This window comes from Ictalurus furcatus, chromosome 6 (genome assembly GCF_023375685.1).
Source record: "Ictalurus furcatus strain D&B chromosome 6, Billie_1.0, whole genome shotgun sequence".
NCBI lineage: Eukaryota > Metazoa > Chordata > Actinopteri > Siluriformes > Ictaluridae > Ictalurus > Ictalurus furcatus.
This window is the reverse complement of record NC_071260.1, coordinates 29113030-29136149: the sequence shown is the minus strand read 5'-3', so window position 1 is coordinate 29136149 and position 23120 is coordinate 29113030. Positions and strand designations below refer to the sequence as shown.

Genomic DNA, 23120 nt, shown 5'->3' with positions numbered 1-23120 from the left:
AAAACAGCAAATCTGCTTAAACTTCAGAACTGGTTTAGGACTCACAGTCCTCAGGCAGCACTTCCTTGAACTGATCATAGTAGGAGTTGAGCCGTGCCAGACTCTCTGTATTGACTACTTCCTGTAGTGAGGTGTCACCAAACCTTTGTGAAAAAGTACGACAGCATGCATCAGTGAAAGGGCTGGACAATTCCTGCTAAAGGATGCCTCATTTAACTCCTGATTTAACTTAGTTAATTACAAGGTTTAATAGATTTATGCATCAATAAATCAGATGATATAAAGGAAAGCGTACTTCTCTGCGAGTGTCTGTTGTTCATTAATTCCTATGTTGAACAGAACTGGCTGAACACGTAGCAGCATCCCGTTTTGGATTTCCCGTGGCAAAACGTCAAACATAGCCCCAGGCAGTGGTACTCTCACGTTAAACCCGTCCCTGTTCCCCGTGATAACAGGCAGCATGTCAGGGCTGAAGCTGGACGTTGCCTGAGTAACTTTAAAGGTGACGTTCCTAAGGTCCATGATGCCTATGCTCATGTCCTCCAGCATAGCCAGCTCCTCCCCTTTAACATAATAACATACAGATAGGTCGAAATGTCTGTGATCACATTGAAAATCTGGGATTTCTTTTTCATTTAAAATTTGAAATATTTCAAACAAACAAAGTAAATGTTCAGTATCTTGAATAATTAATATTCAACGTTCTGCACTCTTTCTAGGTCCCTATTTAAATGTAAGCAAATGTATGATATTGACCACGTTGACTGCTACAAAAGGTCAGATTTTCCTTATGCATAATCTCTTCTATTGAATCAAGTGTTCAGACGACACTCCAATGGATTTGATCTAAAATGTATCAGTAAGGTTTTGCACAAACTTGTGGAGTCCACGCCAGCTTGAGTGCACATTGTGATTAAAGCAAAAAGCAGACATACCAAATACTGAGAAATTCTGAAATTCATGTAAATATTTAAAAGATTCTACTGTTCATTAACATTTACATTTATTCATTTAGCAGATGCTTTTATCCAAAGTGACTTACAAATGAGGAAATACAAGCAAAGAGATATGTCAAGCGGAGAACAGTACAAGTAGTGCTAGATTTATAATTAAGTTCTAGAGAAGCAAAGTGCGCAGAGTAGAGGTGTAAGTGCCAGTGTAGGTTTTTTTTTTAATAATGTGGGGGTTGGCAGGTTAGGGGTTAGTTAAGTGCTCACAGAAGATGTGGGTCTTTAGCTGTTTTTTGAAGATGGTGACAGATTCTGCGGCCCGGATTGAGGTTGGAAGTTCATTCCACCACTGAGGAACAGTTAGTGTGAAGGTTCTGGAAAGGGACCTTGAACCACGTAGTGAGTAGGTACTACTAAGCGTCGGTCGTTAACTGATCACAGATTGCGTGAGAGAACGTAAACCTCAAGGAGAGTGTTGAGGTAGGGGGGTGCTGTTACAGACAAGGTCTTGTACATGAGCTTCAAGACCTTGAATTGATTGTGGGTGGCTACAGGAAGCCAGTGGAGGGAGATGAAGAGAGGTGTGACATGGGTTCTTTTGGGCTGGTTGAAGATGAGGCGTGCTGCTGCATTCTGAATCATTTGAAGGGGTTTGATGGAGCTGGCTGGGAGACCCGAGAATAGTGATTTGCAGTAGTTCAGTGTTGTTGTCAAGAATATAATTTGTAAAGAAAATTGATGTATTAAATTAGAATAGAATTCACTAGTGGTCTCAGACTTTATCATAGTAACACATAGCAAGTAAACATACATAGCACACATATATTCATACCATAAGTGCTAAGTAAACCCTCAAACTGGACCAGTAAGCCAATAGTATGGAGCTGCCTAAGGAAGCCGTGATCACACAAACAGTTCCTCAGCTTTGCTACGAAACCACAGATCACAGCCGCCAGCTGAGGAGAGAGACACATTCATACATAAAGTAATAATGTAAAATTTCCTTTTTTTTTTTTTTTTTTTTGTAATTTTGCCTCTGTACACCACCACAATGGATCTGAAATGAAGCAATGAATATGTGATAGACCTTCAGCTTTAATTCAAGGGGTTGCATTAACTGTTTAGGAATTAGTCCCTCCATTTTCACAGGCTGAAAAGTAATTGACTGATAAGCAGATCCATGACCAGGTGTGGCCTGTTTCCATATTATTTTATGACTAATTAAGGAGATAAAAGGTCTGGGATTGATTCCAAGTGTTGAATTTGTATTTGTTAGCTGTTCATTGGAACTCTCAATATGTGGTCCGAAGAGGTGTCAATGCAAGTGAAGGAGGCCATCATTAGGCGGAAAAAAAACCAAACCAGACCTATCAGAGAGAGAGCAGAAACTTTAGGAGTGGCCAAATCAACAATATGGTACATTCTTAACAAGAAGGAATGCACTGACGAGCTCAGTAACGCCAAAAGGCATAGAAGGCCATGGGGGACAACTAAAATAGGTGCTCACAGAATTCTTTCCTTAGTGAAGAAAAATCCCTTCATAATATCTCATGTCAAGAAAGGGCTCATGAACCAAAGCATACCACATCATCTGTCAAGTATGGTAGAAGCAGTGTTATGGCTTGGGAATGTACGGCTGCCAATGGAACTGGGTCACTGGTGTTTATCAATGATGTGAGTGCTGATAGAAGAAGCAGGATGAATTCTGAAGTGTATAGAGCCATACTTTTTGCTCAGATTCAGTCAAATGCTGCAAAACTGATAGGACGGCACTTCAAAGAACAGATGGATAATGACCCAAATCATACTGTTAAAGCAAGCAAGAGCTTCTTAAGGCAAAGAGATGAAATATTCTTAAATGGCCTCAACTTAACTGAGCTTGCTTTTCACTTACTGAAGACAAAACCGAAGGCAGGAAGACCCACAAACAAGCAGCAACTGAAGATGGCTTCAGTAAAGGCCTGACAAAGCATCTCAAGGGAGGAAACTCAGCATTTGATGATGTTCATGGGTTCCAGACTTCAGGCAATCATTGCCTGCAAAGGATTTGCATCCAAGTATTACAAATAATCCTTATATTTATAATTATGTTAGTTTAATCAATTGCTTTTGAGCCTGTGAAAATGGAGGGACTCCTAAACGCTAAATGCAATATTTTTGTTAAACCCCTTTAATTAAAGCTTAAAGTCTGCACTTCAATCACACCTTGATTAATTGATTTCAAATCGACCATGCTGGTAAACAGAGGTAACAATACTAAAATTGTGACTCTGTCCAAATACTTATGGACCTTACATAAGTGTGTGCATTTTATGCATGTCCTGCTGTGTTTACAATAGAACACTCTCACCGTCTGACAGAAGACCACGTCTCTGCGGTACTGTAACGCCAGACTCATAGCGATGGTGGGAGCGCAGTCCTGCATCAGCACAAAGACCATAGACTTCTTTGCCATGTCACTCATCATGGCTACACACTCATTCAGTGTAGTCAATAGAGGATACAGAGCATCACTCCATTCACCTGCAGTGATAATCACACAGATAACAGCACTGATGTACTGTAATGATACAGTGGGAAAAAAACTATTCCATACTAGTAAAAGCCACACACACACACACACACACACGTGTCTTACTGTACCTGGAGAGCAGCCATCAACATTGGGGCTTCCATCTGCAGAAGGACAGAACATGTGTTTTATTTAGAAAAGCTTTTTATACTTTCACTTTAAGTGAATGATGTGACTTTTTAAAATAGAAATTCTATAATTACATCTAAAGAAATGTGCAAAACTGTATTAACATTCCTAACATATGTAAACAGGGGTGGCTTGTTTAAAAGGTGTACATCTTCCAAAGATATAAAGACATCAATGTAAAGTGTCATTTTTGGCATCCACAACAAATGTCTTGAAGTAGATTATTTTGGACTTGTGTGGAAGCCAGAGCAACAGCACCCACCAACTGTTGTAAGAATAAAACATGGAATAAAGAATGGGTTAAAAAAAAAAAAAAAATAAGAGAGAGGCTTCACGCAGTCGCTCAGTGACAGTCACATCAGATGATTACATAGAATGTAACAAATGCTAGATCTCCATTTGGGAAGATATTTTTATCCCAGATATTTTTATCCCATTTGCCATGTGAAACTTAGTCATGCGAACAAGGTAATTTATTTATTCTATCACCCCCCCACCCCCCCACCCTTCCCTCCCAAAATGCCTTTGGAGGAGAAACTAAAAGAAGATACATAAAGCATACATTGTCAACGTACAATTTATACTGAAGAACAGATGACAGAACTGTAAGTTTAGTGGGTTTTTTTTCTTTTTCTTTTCAAAGCTTCTCTCTTTGCCATGTTTGGTTTTTGGAGGAAATGTGACATGAGCCCAGTAGGCCATTAAGGACATGAAACACTTTAAATATGTGTGTGTAATATTTGCCCCACATCATTCTTATGCCATCAACGAGACCTCATGACTTAAATGCACTACTCAACCCTATTCATTTCACTGTTTCATTATATGGCAGGGCTAATTTCTAATATTGTGACCAGCTGTTCTCTGCATTTAATACTGGTAATAAGAGTACCCCTTATAAAAGGGATGTAAAACTGAAAGCATTAGAAAGAACAGTGCTGTTTTAGAACACTATATATATAAAGAGCCTGGACGTACAGGTGGATCTGTGAGAACTGGTTACACCTGCAGAAGTCAGAGAAGATGGTGAAGAGGACGATAATGATGAAGGGAATTCAGGAAGAGGATGTGATGAGGACAGGGGGGTGCACAGGGAGGATGATGAGGATGGGCAGTTGGGGTTGATCCAGAAGGCATTGCCATGGCTACCTCTCTTGCTAGTGTTGGGCTGCTGGTCAGAGAGGAAGATGTCCTCACTACTGTCACTATGCAGCCTCTCCTTCATTAACAGCCTGTTCACACAGTGGATTACGCACTCCATACTTTTGTCCACATTCAGCCACACCTTCTTCTGCAGCAGAGAGAGGAGAGACAGAGAGAGAGAGAGAGAGAGAGAGAGAGAGAGAGAGAGAGGATAACGATCTGAATAAGAGGGTCCATATTGGGATGAATGGTATCCTATTGCACAACTAAATAATCCTTTTTTCTTAACATTTTGTGCCAGCTGGGGCAGCTTACCCACTCCTCCTCATGCCAGTCCATGTTCATGGAGGCTCTGTTCCCTTTGCTACTCCACTTGGCTTGTGTAGAGCTTTGGTTATTGCGCAGAACCACACGTTCAGTGTCTGGCCCAGAAGGAGAGGTTTTAGAGGCGATGAACTCTGGCCGTGCTGCACTCAGAGCCTGGATGGCTGTGGCCAGCAGCTTGTTGTCACACACTGTCACCAGCTGACTTGTCTGAGGGAAGAGAGAAAAGATTATAATTTAATCTGTGAGCATTTGTTTAAAGAATAGAGTGTGCTATTGAAGAATGTGAAATGTGACTATGCAAGGTAATGAATATTTCACAATACCGAAAACATATTTAAAGAAAGGAGAATTAAAGCCACGTGAAGTTTTTATGACAGATTTGAAAAGTAGCATGCGGTGATAAATGGGAGATGGGAAAAGACTAAGTAGGCACAACTTTCCATGCCATTACCCATTTCATTTGCCAATTCCAGTTAGCTTAATTTAGTATTATACTAATTTACAAGTATATTACCTACAGATTTTCTACTATATTACCTATTACCTAAATGACAGTTTAAAAATAAATCATTGTCAGCACTTTGGTTTGGAATAACGCTACAATTACAGGCTTCAACAATTCAAAATGGACCACATCATCTTCTCATTCTGGTGACCGGGACTTTCTGATAACTGCTTCCTTATTTATGCCCTTGGCAACAAAATTCTTTTTGCCGTCTTGCATATTTGTCTGGATTACCATACTGGCGGTTGTCTTTGTTTTGTCCTTTGTTCCTCATGTTTTGTCTCTGGTTATAACCCTGGCTTGTCTGTCTGATTTTTAAAAAAATGATCTACACACTGTTATTGCCATCTTGTGTTTTGACCCCTGCTTGGTATACTATGATTATTGAAAAGACCCAAATAAACATGCATTTGAGTATGCACAGACAGAGGATCCTGAATCAGGTGAAGCATCATTAGGCAATGGAAAGAGGAATAAAGAGCTCTGACTTGCAGGCAAATCATCACTGACCTTCTCTGTGAGGATGCCGAGGGTTCTCTCCAGGGCATTAGCCGAGCGCTCTTTGGCAGCCCGGGACAAGCGCTCTGTGTAGTAGCTGACTTGTGTCTTCAGGGTGTTAATGTGGGAAATGATTTCTTTTGCTCTTACCACATCCTGTGGCTGGTACACTCCTGAATGTGAACGGGACTCTCCAGCACTGTAGAGAGAGGGAACAGAAAAGAGTTGGGACACTTAGTCCAGGTGAGCTTCTATATAAGCTCTCTCTCCCTGTTTCTGCTTACTATTCCCATCCAGATCTAGTTCACTGACGTATGGGTGAGACACAGAGAAACATGAATGCACCTATACAATATGTGTATATGTATACTTTATATATATACACAGCGCTGATTTCCTGATTTCTTTAGGTTTTGTGTATCTCTCATACTAAACAGTTTTAGATGGAGGAAAATACTTTTTCACAGCACTGTACACTATATGGTCAAAAGTTTGTGGACAACTGACCATGACACCCATACAGTATGTGGTTCTGCCACCAAACTGTTGCCAAAAGTTGGAAGCACACAATTGTATAGAATGTCTTTGTATGCTGTGGCATTACAGTGTCTCTTCACTGGAACTAAGAGCCCCAAACCCTGTGCACAAAGAGAGCTCCATGGAGACATGGTTGCCAAGGTTGGAGTGGAAGAACTCGAGTGGCCTGCACCGAGCCCTGACCTCAACCCTACTGAACACCTTCGGTATGAACTTGAACGCTGACTGCGCTCCACTCCATGCCTGATCTCACTAATGCACTTGTAGCTGAAAGGGCAAATTCCCACAGCCATGATCAAAATCTAGTGGAAAGCTTTCCCAGAAGAATGGAGGTTATTTTACCAGCAAAGGAGGAGCAAATCTGTAATGGGATGTTCAACAAGCACATATGGTCAGGTGTGATGGTCAGGTATACACAAACTGTTGGCCATATCGTGTACTATATAAGTGCAGCAGACATGAGCATTCCATGGTGAACAACAACAACAACGACAAATAAACACATTTCCTCAACATACTGAATATTTTCTAGTTGACTCAATTTATGAGAATAAAAATAAAGTGGCTAAACACAAACATACAACACGATGGAGTTAATGATAAAAAAAACTTCTGCATCACCAAAACTCACCCTTCATCCTCAAATGCACTGATTAAAAATCAAAAATAGAAGTGTGAAAATCATTACTACTGAAAATATTTGTATAAATAAATAAACAAAAACAAACAAACCAAAAAAAATAAAAATCTAATTAAAAGAAAGAAGCAGTAATAAGAAGCAAATATTTCCAAGGAAGGCAATGATGACCCTGAATTATAAGTCATGTAATCCCAGTTCATTGACCTCTGTGTAAAGTATTATCTAACTTTAACATGAAATCTTTCACAATAAGTGCCACAGTTTATAGCTAGTCTAAATTATTAACTAATACTGTATTGAAAAGTCTTTTTACTCCAAAACTACTTTTATTTCATAGATGAAACCATACCAATTTTTTGTGATTACAGTATCAAAAAGCTAAATGTATTAAAGAGGTTATCATTAGGGATCAGGTTTAGATCTTACTGTTTCTTGGACTCCTCAAACTTCTGAATTAGTTTCCTCAAACCACTGCCCTTAAAACCTTGATGATGTGCTGCAGGGGCTCCAGTAGTGACTACATCATAGGTTCGATCTGCAGGGAGATATGTTACTTCAGCTCAAGCTTGTGTTCATTAAAACTGGAACTTAGATAGCTACTTTGTTACTGATTTTGATTAGTCATTTTTGGGCATTGTTTATATTATTATTAATAGAACCTGTCCAAAATCAAACAAAATATTTCTTATGTAGTCAGTCAGACTTGCCGGTATCAAGTGAAGGTGTCTGAAGATAAATGCTTGTTATATAAAAGCAGTCAGGAAGATAACATCATCAGGCGAAATAAAGATTTCACTGCCTTACTAAATCTAAAATGCTTAGAGATTCATTAAGTCATCTTCAAAGAAAACATGAATTACTGATACTACTAATAAAATATTAATCACTGTATGTTTTAACATATGGCTTCCAGATGATAATGCTTTCATAGTTCCATGTTGAATTTATCAGTAGCTGAATATATGCCAGCATATGTACCATAGCCTGACTCGCCCTGTACCCTCATCCTTTGAATGTGGAGATTGATCGGCACAAACTCCAACTTCTTCTCTGCTTTCAAAGTGCTGGATTTAAAAGAAGGACCTGATGAGAAGAGATAAAGTCACAGGTAAAAAGAATATGATATAAAGGCAAGTAATATTAAAGCTGGTAAAATGGCAGTTCTTTATTCGACATCCGTTTAATATCACTAGTTACTCTGACGTATTGTGAATCAGACATGTGCAGGTTCAGCAACATAACATGTAATAGTAAACATTATAGTAGGTTTTATCTCATATTTCAGTTATGCATTTGCATGCACTTATAAGTCTATAAGGAGAGGGAAATCTCTACCCTTGTACTCATGCAGGTCACTAAGCGTTTCCTGATAAGTGAGGATGATGGTCTGGTATTGAGTGATGATCTGCCTCCTTAGATTCTCCCAACATGGAGACAACTCCCCCAACTCCTCCAGCTCACACACCCTTCACACATAGACATTATGTAACGTGTTCATACTGTACATCAATATGCGAAAACATAAAACACCCACATTTATATACTATGGGAAATACCTAGCAGCATCTTCCTCCAGTAGCAGTTTTACAAACTGTCTGGGTATGTGAAGTGATAGCACGCTCTCTGCCATCTGTTCCAGGACACGCAGATGGTTCCCGTCCGTGGTGGGCAAACGGTACATCCGCGATATTGTACCTCCAAATGCTACAACAAGTATTCAAACAATATTTTAATTAACATCAACTCATTTGATACTGATTTTATACAAACTCATTTTAATTCATTTCTGAAATTTACACAGTATCAGAGAAAAGGGTAATTTAGAGGTCAGTAACTACTGTAATTTTATTAAGGTTCAAGTTGAAACCTTTTCTGAATGGGAGACCACCCGCTGTCATGTGCTAATTAAAATCTTTCCTGGAGGACCAGCTGAAAAGCCCTTATAGGTGACCATTGGAATATTTTTGCTAAGAATGTATTACTAAAATTAACAAACATTTTAATGAATGTTACTTTTATAAGATTACATGACATGGAAACCCAGCAGTTTCAATGCTTACAACTACACTGAATGGTTAAGACTCTAATAATACCCACCATTTGGTAGAAATTTCAAAGAATTTAGTCTGAGTCTGAGTCAGAATCTCAACCACCCACCACATCTCATTGAGTTAGAAATGGGGGAGCATAGGTATTATGGTTTCCTTTTTTCCAATAACTGCTAAAAAATAAACACTGCCTTCAGGACCAATAGCCTATGCAAGTGTTTGAGAACGCTATAAATGGTGCAAGGATTTCCCTCGACAGCCCAATAAATAGCCATTAGTGACAAAATGTCTAGATACTAACCTGCCTTCAGGAGTGTGTCTTTGCACAGAGATGCAGATTTAGATTTAATTCCCATGGATTCAGTCAGACTCTCATCAACAGGTAGGACCATCTGTGATACATACAGAATGTATAACTCATCTAATTATGAATGTCTTTACTACATTAACTCCCATGATGGCTAAAAATTAACCATGAATATCATACATTCAGTTTATTCTAGTTTATTAATGCATTCCATTTCCTTCATTTACTTATAGTTTCTTTTTTGATATAATCATTCGAGATGCATAATATGTTTAAGTGACTATACAATGCTGTATAAACGCCACTCACCCTGCCATTAACTGTGTCTGAGCGAGCCAATGGGGCTCTCTGGTCTTTCTTCTCTTCTATCTGCCAGGCAATAATGGTGATATTGCCCATCTTCTCATTCTCTGCTGATCTGAGCCATTAAACACAATAAATCCAACGAATGACATTTCCCAAAATGCTCCAGCGAATTTCAGGTTGATCGAATAAGCCTTAAATATACACTACATCATTACAAAGCAATATTAACGATGTATGTTTCTGTGAGTGTGTCCTGTACTGAGTTCACATACCTTAGTGTGAGGTGTAGCCTGTGATATTTGTCCTGCAGTAATTCTTTCACTGTGAACATGGCGGAACCAAGTAGGTACATCTGAGGAAAAATGTTAGCACTTCTTGTTAAGAAATGTCTTGAAAAACAGTGAATGTAAACATTAAATTCTATATAAAAACGTGATTTTGATCATCAATGATCTCACCGTGCCCTGTGAACGGTCTTTGACATCATAGACAGAAAGTTTCACTTGAGTCTGCTGGGTGATCAGAGAGTCTTGGAAAAAAGCAATGCTACTGAGGAATATTGGGTTGCTTGTACCCTTAAATGAGAAGCAAAACATGTTCATTGTAAAGATACATATGACCATTTCAGTTACAGTCGGTTAGAAATATTATGGGGTAAAAGCTGTAATACTACATGCTCAATACAACCTATCTTACCTCAATGATCTCAGTCTGAGCATGCTTCGTCCAAAATGCTTGAGGAGGGGTGGTGCAGCTCACTGCCACAAAGCTACTAGGTTTACGCTCCAATGTTGGTGTCACTAATTCACTGCACGCTGGGGAAAAAAGGAGCAAATTCATTCGTTCGTTTATCTTCAGTAACTGCTTTATCCTCAGGGTCAGGGTAACTGCGAATCTCTGTGTCCGTTCCTCTAACCCTAGATGCACAGCATCAAACACACGCTCATTAAAACCTAGAGGCAATATTCAGTGGTGCTTGTCTGTGAACACTTTAGAATTTTCTAAAGTCCTAAAAGTAGATCTTTTTTCTCATTTGTTTAATTTCATAATAAGCTTATCTACTTTTAAGACTTGTGTGAAAACCTGATGATGTTTTAGATCATATTTATACAGAAATATAGAACATTCTAAGAGGTTCACCTTTCGAGCACCAATGTAGAGGAGCCAATCCACCGATCACCTATTTTTAAATAGGCAAACATTATTTTCACATTGTACTGTGCTTTTAGACATGTTATCTTGTGCTCATGCTAATTTAACATGGATGGGCAACGAATTCATTCATTCTCAGTGCAGGTGAACTGCCTTTAGCTTTATAAAATTGGTGTCTAAACAGGCAAGTATATTTTATGAGCAATCTGCATATTTAATATACAGTACTGTGCAAAAGTCTTAGGCACATGCAAAGAAATGTTGGAAAGAAAATACCTTCAAAAATAATGAAATTAAATATCTCTATATGGAGTGTCTCTCTAGCAGTGCTCCTGGGATCCTTATGGAAATCAATGGAGTCAAGATATTTTGACCAAAAAAAAAAAAAAAGATTTCCAACAAGCAACTTTTTGGCAGAAGATAGGTCTTTCAACAAAAATCCAGATCACATTTTAATTGCCACAAAGAAATGTTTCACCACAAAGAAAAAGAAAAAAAAAACCCTTTCAATTGCCTGATTTGAACCTTATTGTCAATCTGGTGCCTCATTCAAGAAGGGCTGAGCTAGAATATAGGCTTGACGTACATGTATGCAAGGGCCATTTGAAAAATGTATATTTTGTTTTCCACTGAATCATTAATTAAGATTGTTGTAAACAATTTCATTGCTTGATGAGCTAATTTGACAGTTAAACATTTTACACAGTAACATTACATAACCGTAATAAACCATCACTAAAGCAACCTGTTCATTCCTCGCTCACCCAAAGAGAAGGTTTAGTGGTGGAATATCCATAGAGGTGTAAAGATGATCAGAGACCTCTTTAGATCAAATATATTTTGAATTATTACAGTGGTACATTTCTTTTTGCTACTTACCCAGACTGAACTCCAACACCGGCTCGTCAGGATCCTGACTGTTTCCTAAACACAGATTATTCTGAGTTAATCATAAATCACAAAATAAATGAAATAATACAGCATTCAGCAACCAAATAACAAAACTACTCTGTCTATTTCTTACCTGTCAGTGTCAGCCCTATCATTTCAGAAGCGATATCGAATGTGTTGGCACGGTAGACAGACCAGGGCCGGTGACGAGGACTGCGCTCTTTCCCCGCCATTTTTGTAGCAATTAAAACAAAATAAATAAATAAATAAAAACGCTGGGATTTTGGAAACTGAAGTTGGAGAGCAGGATGGGATGGAGAATACGATGAGGACAAGTGACCTCACACCTTTATACCTTGGGTGTAAAGAAAGTGCGATAGTGAGGTGTGTAGTCTTGCTTTACTCCATAAACTAGACTTCTTAAGGGAAACCTGGACAGAGAAAGAGAGAGAGGGGGGAATTAGGAATAAATGTCAAATATGCAACACCTGTCAACAAATGCCAAGACAAATAAGGCTCAGAGCCTCAGATATGTGAGGCGTAATGTGAGACAGCAGAAGATTTTAAGCATTGAAGGATTTAATCATGAACTGTGGAAAGCTTATCTAACACTGAGGAAATGCTATTTCTCTGAACTTAGCAGGTTTATCTCATCACAAGCATACAAAGCATAAAAATAGGGAATCTTTCAGTAGATCTTGCACAGGATCGCAAGATGCATGGTTGCGGTTTCATTCAAAAAGAAGATGCACTATGCATTATTTCTGAAAAGCTGACTGTTTTCTGGAACTGATCAAGTAAAGCTGAGAGAAAGGAACATGGCAGCACTTCAACAGTGAGCATGAGTTGTTATTGGCATGAAAACTTCGCCCGGCTACTTTAGAACTTCCACTTTGTACTTCTCCTATTTTGAATTTCATGGTTGATGATAGATATCAACTGTATGGTATGTTTTTGTGTCTTTATTGTATTTATGACAGCTGAGAGCTTCATGGGGGGGTGTTGATTCATATGTTGTGATGATTGTCTTTTGACGAGTTCATTACTACATATAAGATCTAAAAAAAAATGAATCATCATGCACTCATTTGTCTTGCCTTTTTCAGAAAAGGCCAACTTTCTACAACAAATCAAGCTGAGATATTCATTGAAAAAAAAAAAAAAAAAAAAAAAAAAAAAAAAAGGTACAGGGACAGGCAGAACCAATGATGAGAAGGTTTGCAGATTATATATCCCTGCAGTGTTGGCAGATGAAGCTGGGTACATTTGCCGAAATGCTCCCTTTAGTGCTCACCACGGCATTAAAAGCCAAGCCCCATTACCACAACATTGAAAGGTACAGGGCTGTAAAACACAAATTCTTCTCTTTACTTTATTTTTTACTGAAAATGTATAAACACCACAATATACAAAGTAGTATCTACATTAAGGAAACAAAATAACGTAATGACAAAGGAGAAGGCCAGACCGTCAGGCATGTACTGATATATAAAAATGGACAGATTTTAGCCTCGACAGAAGGTAGTGGGATCGCCTCTTGTACTGAATGGCATGGCTCCATTGCAGCCTACAACATTAAAGTCAGCAAACAACCCACAACCATCCATCTGACTGTATTGTGCCACCCTCTATCCTATTGATAGCTCAAAGAGATTGTGCCTCAGTGTTTTAATAATAAATTCACGCATGTTTTACCCACAATGAATGTGGCTGTATTGGCAAAATACTCACAAAGACAGCTAAAAGAAGAAAATAAATGAAATGTCAGAACTATAATCAGAACTGCTGTAGATAAAGATCAGCATTGGCATTTCACACTGCTTATCTCTCACCCCTTCACAGGCTCAGGGCTGATTTTCTATTATTTCTATACTTATTTCACCTTAATGTAGGTGAAAAGGGGAATCAATGACAAGATCTCTCTCTCTCTCTCTCTCTCTCTCTCTCTCTCTCTCTCTATATATATATATATATATACATACATATATATATATATATATGGGGAGTATAATTATGTGGAGTAACGTAATATTACATGGATCCATTCGTGGTGTAATCTGCAGTGCTCTATCCTGAAGTGTGACTCACTACCACGAATCAGATTTTTCTCCTTTGTCAGTTCCCACACAGTGTAGCGGCTGCCCATCCTTCAGCACATGTGAGCATGTCTCTCTTTCTCCAGTGGGATCGTGAACACGTAGGACAAAGAATCAAAACATCATCTCTTTCATTTGATTCAGAAATAAATGCATACAGTATAACTAAGCAATATCAGATAGCCAAGAGTACAGTTATACTGAATATCAGAATGGCTGTGACTTGGCTGTAGGCAAGAAACGTCTATTCAGCCACAGCTGCACAGACTAAATGACAATGTTTAGTAAGTGTAGTAACCGTTTCAGTGCTGTTAAATTAAATATCAGCACCCTCGGAAGGCCACATGTCCAATCAGTGCACTTAAACTGTTGTATAATATGTGACAATGTAAGGATATTCAATTTTGTGACATTTCCATTGTGGACTAATTAGTCTGCATCAAGCTCCTGTTCATTTGATCATTACAGGCGACTAATGCAATCTTGTTTAGCCAAAAGGTCAGCGTTAACAATAATTCGGTGATTCACACAAATGAGTTTCACTACCATGTAATTACCACTAAGTCACTGCTGTGTCTAAATGATGCCATTTTAACTACGTCAATGTTTCAAACAATTCTTGTCATATGTATATGTATATGTACATTTACACTCTGGGTTACTAATTAGAAGGTTGGGGGTTCAAGCTCCAGCAATGAAAAGCTGCCACTGTTAGGCCCTCGAGCAAGGCCGTTAACCATATCTGCTCCAGAGGTGCTGTATCATGGCTGACGCTGTGCTCTGACCCCAACTTCCCAACAAGCTGGGATATGCGAAAAAAATTATTTCACTGTGCTGTAATGTATATGTGACAAATAAATGGTAAATGGTCTGCACTTATATAGCACTTTTCTAACCTTCTACAAAGTGCTTTACACTGGTTCTTATTCACCCATACACACACACATTCACACACCAGTGGTAGCACAGATGCCATGCAAGGCACTAACTTGAACTTGGGGTTCAGTGTCTTGCCCAAGGACACTTCGGTATGTGGAGTCATGTGTGCCGGGATTTTAACCGATTAGTGGACAACCTGCTCTACCACCAGAGCCACAGCTGTCCAAATAAAGGCGTCTTCTTCTTCTTCTTCTTCATTTATTTATTGCTCTATCTAGCTTAACTATCACTAACAAATAAGCAACCTGGCTAACTAGCATGCTAGCTAATGACTAGAAAACTTTAACATACCTATTTATACAACACAAAACTTGGCAGTCCACACAGTTTACCAGCACACACATTTGCATAACATTACTTTACATAACATAAAATTAAAATGTAGGTTACATAAGAAAAGCTATAGACAAACTTTAAAAACACTGCAGCCAATTTCCCCTTATGTTCCTCTTCTGCTGTTAAAAAAGATTTGGCTTCCATGACAGAGTGTGATATCATGAACTCAAGGCAGAGTGCATGTCGGCCACACTCTTCTCAAGCCAGCTGCATCTTCCTTCTTTCATGATGCCTTACAACCACATCCTGAAATTTGTGACTAACAAGGAAGTTTAGGGGAAACTTTCTTCTCTTTATTTTAGCTTGAAAACGTCTTTCAGAGCACTTAACGGATTTTGTCTATGCATTCTGGGAAAGGCGTACACATGGGTATGATGGTCACATGTACACATATTTTTGGCCATTTAGTGTACTTCATTAGTCCAGTGATAGTCTACCATGAATAATGCATGAATACTTCTTACACAGGAAAACCAATCTTTTACAGACGGCCTAAAACAGAATGCCCGAAAGGTAGCATCAAGCCAAAGTAAATCCAGTCAGGTGACAAAAGAAGTGTTCTTTACAACACTGAAAAGCTATCATATGATGATTCCTATTGTGCAGCACTTTGCATTATCTGTTTTCCACTAGCACTGGACTATTTCTCTTCATTATGGGCAATTTAACAACTCTGATTAAAGGCAGCCTCCTGTGCTATTTTTATAAGCCAGAAAAATGGTTAATAATAATAATAATAAAAAAGATCCCAATCAAAACACAGCGACATTCTGTCCTTTGTCTCTCTGAAAGCTGGTAAAATCTACTTTTGCTATCCGTTTCTCCTTCATATAACAGCACTGTAGTCTCTTCAATGTCTACATTAACTCTTAACCTGCAGTTCTCTTGTGATATGATGAGAAAGCAAGTAAGTAAGTAAGTAAGTAAGAAAAGGCTGAACTGGGTTCAGTTGACTAGTTTCATGGCCAATAGGGAGCAGATGGTAAACTGAAGGAATTTTCTATGGAACAACACAGCGATTAATAACTGAAATAGATGCCCAACACTTGTTCAGTAAACAAGCTGAGTCAGATGATATGAGAGCAGCATGATCACAGACCACCTTCTTGCCCAACTCCTGTGATCAAACATGGCATTCCCTAATTCATTTCCTTCATGTGTGTTGAGTCTAATGAAGAAATCTAGTCCTTAACCAGAACCTCAAATCCCTCTTTAACCAACATCAGGATAAGGCAGAATGAGTATGTTATTGATCCCTGAGGGAAACTGTGTTGCAGTAATAAACGAGACACATCAATTTACAAGGATACTACAAAAAAAAAGTAAGCTATAAATGTGAGTGATGTATGGGTGATGAAGTGGCCAGTGATTATATTCATGTGTCAAGATAAAATAGAGTACCAGACTACAGTAACAATAAAACAGAGCTGACTCAAATGATTAAACATGCCAATAGTGCAGATAACTGTGAAATGTGAAAGTGAGGCATCGGGCTGTATATTGTACTAAAAGCACTAAAAGAGTTACAGAGCCTGATAGTGACAGGTATATACACCCTCCTGTACTGCTCCTTGTTGTACCATGGGTCTGGATCAGTTTTGTGATGCACATAATCACTGTTTCCATTCATCTGTATCTTTAGGTATGCTGGTCAATGTGTTATTTCACATAAGGCGTTATGACTTAATATCATTCTAGACATTGAATCTAAGGATATTACTTTCTATATTAACTCAATTTTATCCACTACAAATTCTCATAACAGTACATCACAAAATATTCCTGCAATATACCTTAAGACACAATAATGAAAGGAAAACAATGACAATGAAACATTAATGTGTCACAAACCAACTGAGCTCTTGTAGCTACAGTGCTGTGAAAAAGATCCTGATTCCTTCTGTTTTTGTGTAGATCTCACACTAAATTGTTTCAGAAATTAAAACAAAATCTTAGATAAAACAAAGGCAATCTGAGTAGACACATACAGTTTTTAAATGTTAATGCTATTTATTGAAGCAAAAAACTGGGCCTATGTGAAAATGTATTTGCCTCCATAGTTACTAATACCCCAAATCAAATATGAAAGTGGGTTCAGCTGGACTAGACACAACCTGCAAACCCTGTTCAATCAAATCAACACTTAAATAGAACTTTTTCAACAGCATGAACTTGGTTAAAAGGTCTTACCCAGTAACACACTATGGCAAAGTTGAATGAAATTCCAGAAAAGATGAGGAAGAAGATGATTAAAATACATCAGTCTGAGAAGGGTTACAATGCTATTTCAAAGGCTCTGGGACTCTGAAGAATCACAGTGAGAGCCATTATCTCGAAATGGAAAAATTTGGCACATTAGTGAATGTTCCCAGAAGTGTCCGACCTTCCAAAATTTGTACAGCAAGTCACAAAAGAGCCAAGGACAACATCAAAGACCTACAGGCCTCTCTTGCATCAAAAAAGGTCACTGTTCATGACTCTACTATCAGAAAGACACTGGGCAAAAATGGCTTCCATGGAAGCGTGGCAAGGTGAAAACCACTGCTAACCCAGAAGAACATTGAGGCTGGTCTGAATTTTTAATTTCAAAAGACACCTTGATGATCCTCAAACCTTTTGGGAGAATGTTCTGTGGATTGATGAGTCGAAAGTGGAACTGTTTGGATGACGGTGGTCCTGTTACATCTGGCGTAAACCAAACAAAAATTCCACAAAAAGAACGTCATACCTATGGTCAAGCATGGTGGTGGAAGTGTGATGGTGTGGGGATGTTTTGCTGCTTCAGGGCCTGGGTAACTTTCAATAATTGAGGAAAACATGAATTCTGCTCTTTACCAGAAAATCCTAAAGGAGAATGTTCGGACTTCAGTCCGTAAGTTGAAACTCAAGCGCAACTGGATTATGCAGCAAGACAATGAGCCAAAGCATAGGAGTAGGGCCATCTCTAAATGGCTCAAAAAAAAAGCTAAATTAAAGTTTTGGAGCAGCCTAGTCAAAGTCTTGACTTGAGCCAACTGAGATGCTGTGGCAGGACCTTAAACGGGTAGTTCATGCTCGAAAACCCCCTAATGTGGCTGAAGCACAGTAGTTCTGCAAAGAAGACCAGGCCACCACAGTGCTGATAAAGAATGATCTCCAGTTATTTGGTTGCAGTTATTGCTGCTAAGGGTTTCACAACCAGATTTAAAGTTTATGGGGCAATTAGTTTTTCATGAATGATAGGTGTTGGATCACTTTTTTGCTTCAATAAAAAAAATAATAAATAAAAACAATTTGTAGAATTGTATGTTTACTCAGATTGCCTTTGTTTTACGTTGTATTTCGTTTGAAGATCTAAAACTATTAATATGAGATATACACAAAAACAGAAGAAATCAAGATGGGGCAAATACTTTTTCACAACACTTTATACTTATAGTATTAAATAGTCTAAACTAATTGTATATAATGTAATTAGTGAAGTTACATCGGTAAAAAGCAACCAACTACATTGTGAATAAGTAAGGACAAAATATATGTAAAAACAGAATTCTCCATGCTTTGTTATTTGGTTATACAATGGATTACAGCATAAATTTGTCTATGAATATGGATATTTGCTGTTGCATATCCATGACAGACCTTGTTAATAATCACTGCTGTCTTGCAGCAAAGGTTGAAGGGGACTCCTGCTAGGACAAATTGCGCCCAACCGACCCAGTTAAAATGCATCCCTCCCCACTCTAAAGACACTGTCAGTACCGCCTGCACTGCAGATCTTCAATCCAGCCATCTTTTCCACAAATAACTGTTTTGTGCTCTTTTTAACTGTCTCTCACAATGTTAGAGCACAAACAGTAAAGTTCCATAGACTAGGTGTGGACATTTTCTTATCAATACAAACACAGGTTCATCTACATACTGTCTATGTAAAACAATGGGAATGATTTTTTCATTTTGTTTTAAGCATTTAGGAAACACAAGAATGGGAAAAAAATATAAGCTTAACATATTTTTTAAATGGAAATGGTTCTGCTGGGCTTGAACCCATTTTTCTTCAAATAATTCAATAACCAGTCACATTAATAATGTTCACATTCTATGCAAATTATCTCTAGGTGCCTGTCTGAAGATGATGGAGCTTTTACCATACACTTATAATACAAAGACAGTACAAACATGAACATGAGTACAAAAATGTTTGGCATTTTCCCCATGTTTATCTTCTCAGGCATACATCTTTTTCTTGGATTTGTATATGAGAAACACAAATATATGAATACAGGCCTTATTTTCCAGCCTCGACAAGCAGACTTAGGCCACATGGTCTGCTGTAGCACCTCAGTGCTTTAATAGCAGTAGGTCTAGACTCTAGACTCATTCACTTCTACCAACACCACTGGCCACTGGCCTGAAACTTTGGCCTTGGTGTTCGATTTCTTGTTGCTTCGTTTTAGACCTAGCCCTGTAACAAATGTTTTATTGAGCAATAAAACATCCTGATTTTGACCCCTTAACTTTTGGCACACAGGGTTCATAGGGTTTAACCCTTGGAGTTTCAACACCTTTTCACATTACATTTGCTTTTATTCTCTGTTGTAACCTATGTAAAAGTGTCTTGAAATTAGGTGTAATTTGGTAGCCAATGGTAAACCAAAAGTAGTGCTTTGAACATTGCTAGCTTTTGGGATGAATATTATAGGCTACATAATACTTTCTCACTTCCCAATGACCAACTGTGATCAATAATAACCAGGGTTCGAATTGTGTAAAAGTTCTTGCCCCCCCCCCCCCCCCAAAACCAACTACCAACTATTCTAGTTTCAAGGTAACACCCCCATCCACTTTTAATTATTTTGGGCCTTATGTCGGTCCCTTAAGAATTATAGGGATCCAGGACCCTCCATCCCCACTGGTACTAACAGATTGCCTGATCCATATACAGAGAGGATATTGTAACATACCAAGAGTAGCACCTTAAAAACAGCTATACACACTTCTACGTATAAAAGCTACATGAAACCACTAAGGAGGAAATGATCATAACCTAACAGTGAAGCACTTGTGCTTCCAACAATGCTACTTTGTATCTGGTAATGATAATAGACTTTGTTTGTTTTGATTATGACACATCACAGACAATAATCCGCGCTAATAACACCAGGACGTCTGGAATAAAGCAGAAAACAAGACATCGGCCTGTCTAAATAGAAACTCAACCTGAATCCAAAGCAAAGAACGTTTTGTGAAACAGGAAATTCATCAGATAGGCCGACAACGCAGCTTTTCAAACCTACTGTAACCTCAAAGCGGTCTGACAACAACAGAAGAGCTTGATTATGATCTGTTCTGTTTGTAAAATACAGCGACGTGGAAGGCTGTCGATGCTGCAGCATCCTACTAAAGCCCAAAGCGCCGAGATCACCATGGAGAGGAGAGGAGAGGACAGACATGAGGAGAAGACAGGAGAAGGCTTCCGTTACATTTGCAACAATGCTGCTCACTGCATTAAACATCCAACACCATGTCGCCACAAACACTCAGTTCAAACCCGACACGCCTTCATCAACCTCCCAGGGCCGACACTCTCGAGTAACACGGATCATATTTGGTCATGTTTCTTTATTGCTTTCACATAAACCGCCACCATGTAAATATGTACATCTTTGAGTAAAAGACAGATAAATAAACTTACCCTTCAGTCACAAACGCGCTCCATGTTCGCACACCATTCTGTTGAATTATTTTTTTTTAATTTAAATATATATAAATGATGTATTTATATACACACATATATATTTACATGCAGTTGATCCGCTTTCTCTGCAGTGTATATAGACCCTAGACGCGCCCTTTCACTCCGTCATCCGGCGTGACGTAAGATTTCGCTCGCGATAAGCTCCGCCCACTTCTCCATCGCGTCGTCCGCAATCTCTCACTGACGTCAGGTGACGTTACAGCTAGGATGTTTTGCACCAAAATACCGATGCAGGCCAGAAATCACATCAAACTAGTCTTAAAGTGTAGTCTATGTATATATATATATATATATATATATATATATATATAGCTGTATGACCGCTGTATGGTCTTGGCCACCGTGCTGCAGCTCAGTGTCAGGGTCTTGGCAATCTTCTTATAGCCTAGTCCATCTTTATGTAGAGCAACAATTCTTTTTTTCAGATCCTCAGAGAGTTTTTTGCCATGAGGTGCCATGTTGAACTTCCAGTGTCCAGTATGAGGGAGTGTGAGGGCGAGGACACCAAATTTAACACTAACTGACCTTGTAACACTAACAAGTCACATGACACCAGGGAGGGAAAATGACTAATTGGGCCCAATTTGGACATTTTCAATTAGGGGTGTACTCACTTTTGTTGCCAGCGGTTTAGACATTAATGGCTGTGTGTTGAGTTATTTTGAGGGGACAGCAAATTTACACTGTTACACAAGCTGTACACTCACTACTTTACATTGTAGCAAAGTGTCATTTCTTCAGTGTTGGCACATGAAAAGATGTAATCAAATATTTACAAAAATGTAAGGGGTGTACTCACTTTTGTAAGATACTGTATATAGCAAGATTCATAGATTTATTCCTATACATGTATAAGCGTCATATAATCGTAGACCTAAACAGAACATATCTATCTGGAAGTCTGGTCCAGCTTTGAGAGCAAGGAAAAGCCTTTGGTTATATCCAGGTGTTAAATTTGATACAGGGATGGCAAGCTGAGCTGAGCGCCTATAATTTCAGCACAAGTGAACATACAGAAATATAAGTCTGATAATTAAAGCATGTATGTTTTCCAGAAAAGACTCAGAAGATGGTGATTCCACTGTTGGGGTGCCTTTTATGTCCCACTAATATGAGGCTACTTCACAAATATGTATGTACAGAAAGGGTAAATACATGTTTCAGATGAATGACTTAAGATATGAATAAGCTACAGCACATACAGCATTTATTAAAACTGACAACACTTACAGCATTTTTGTCTGTCCCAGCTGACAATAATTACAATTAACCTTGAAATATAATCATGAAATATTTGCATTAATGTTGTCTATCAACCTATTTAACAACTCATGCTTAAAATATCCGTTTTTCATGAGACATCCATTATAGGTCATGAACAATGTGGACTACATTTAGATGTGGCCCACTTTTACTTTAATACATTCATTCACTAGGAATTTTTTGGAATATTCCACAAGTTAAATATTTAAAAGGAAGTTGTAGCAGCCAAATTTCATGAAAATCATTTGAAGAAGACAAGTAGGTTCTCTCATCATTTTTTCTGTATTTTTAATTATATTTACGGTGGCCGACAGGGGCCAACATGCGTCAAATGCAGAAAACACATGCAAACACTGAAAACATGTGCAAATACTGAAAACACAGGGAAATACTAAAAACACCTGCAAATACTGAAAACACAGGCAAATACAGAAGCCACCTGCAAATACTGAAAACATGTGCAAATACTGAAAACGTGCAAATACTAAAAACACCTGCAAATACTGAAAACACATGCAAATACTGAAAACACAGGCAAATACTAAAAACATGTGCAAATACTGAAAACGTGTAAATACTGAAAACACATGCAAATACAGAAGCCACCTGCAAATACTGAAAACACACACACATACTGAAAACACACGCAAATACAGAAGCCACCTGCAAATACTGAAAACACATGCAAATACAGAAACCACCTGAAAATACTGAAAACACACGCAAATACAGAAACCACCTGCA

The 23120-nt window shown here is 38.4% G+C and overlaps 1 protein-coding gene across 3 annotated transcripts in view; it reads right to left on the bottom strand.

The window, feature by feature from the left end:
• inpp4aa (inositol polyphosphate-4-phosphatase type I Aa) overlaps positions 1-21207 on the bottom strand; it is a 23439-nt gene extending 2232 nt beyond the window's left edge. Inside the window, exons 1-21 of one of the 3 annotated variants that reach the window (XM_053627498.1) lie at positions 20839-21207; positions 12139-12436; positions 11994-12038; positions 10659-10777; positions 10421-10537; positions 10235-10314; positions 9966-10074; positions 9651-9741; positions 8858-9005; positions 8637-8767; positions 8280-8384; positions 7728-7836; positions 7293-7310; positions 6137-6323; positions 5110-5328; positions 4630-4942; positions 3594-3626; positions 3301-3473; positions 1783-1906; positions 296-563; positions 46-143 (exon numbers count right to left, since the gene is read on the bottom strand). In XM_053627498.1, coding sequence (XP_053483473.1) covers positions 46-143; positions 296-563; positions 1783-1906; positions 3301-3473; positions 3594-3626; positions 4630-4942; positions 5110-5328; positions 6137-6323; positions 7293-7310; positions 7728-7836; positions 8280-8384; positions 8637-8767; positions 8858-9005; positions 9651-9741; positions 9966-10074; positions 10235-10314; positions 10421-10537; positions 10659-10777; positions 11994-12038; positions 12139-12238 — 2587 coding nt within the window. In that variant the 5' untranslated portion in view covers positions 12239-12436; positions 20839-21207. The remainder of the gene's footprint in view (positions 1-45; positions 144-295; positions 564-1782; positions 1907-3300; positions 3474-3593; positions 3627-4629; positions 4943-5109; positions 5329-6136; positions 6324-7292; positions 7311-7727; positions 7837-8279; positions 8385-8636; positions 8768-8857; positions 9006-9650; positions 9742-9965; positions 10075-10234; positions 10315-10420; positions 10538-10658; positions 10778-11993; positions 12039-12138; positions 12437-20838) is intronic. The other 2 variants (XM_053627500.1, XM_053627501.1) reach the window with 2 other exon arrangements.
• Between the last annotated feature and the right edge of the window lie 1913 nt (positions 21208-23120).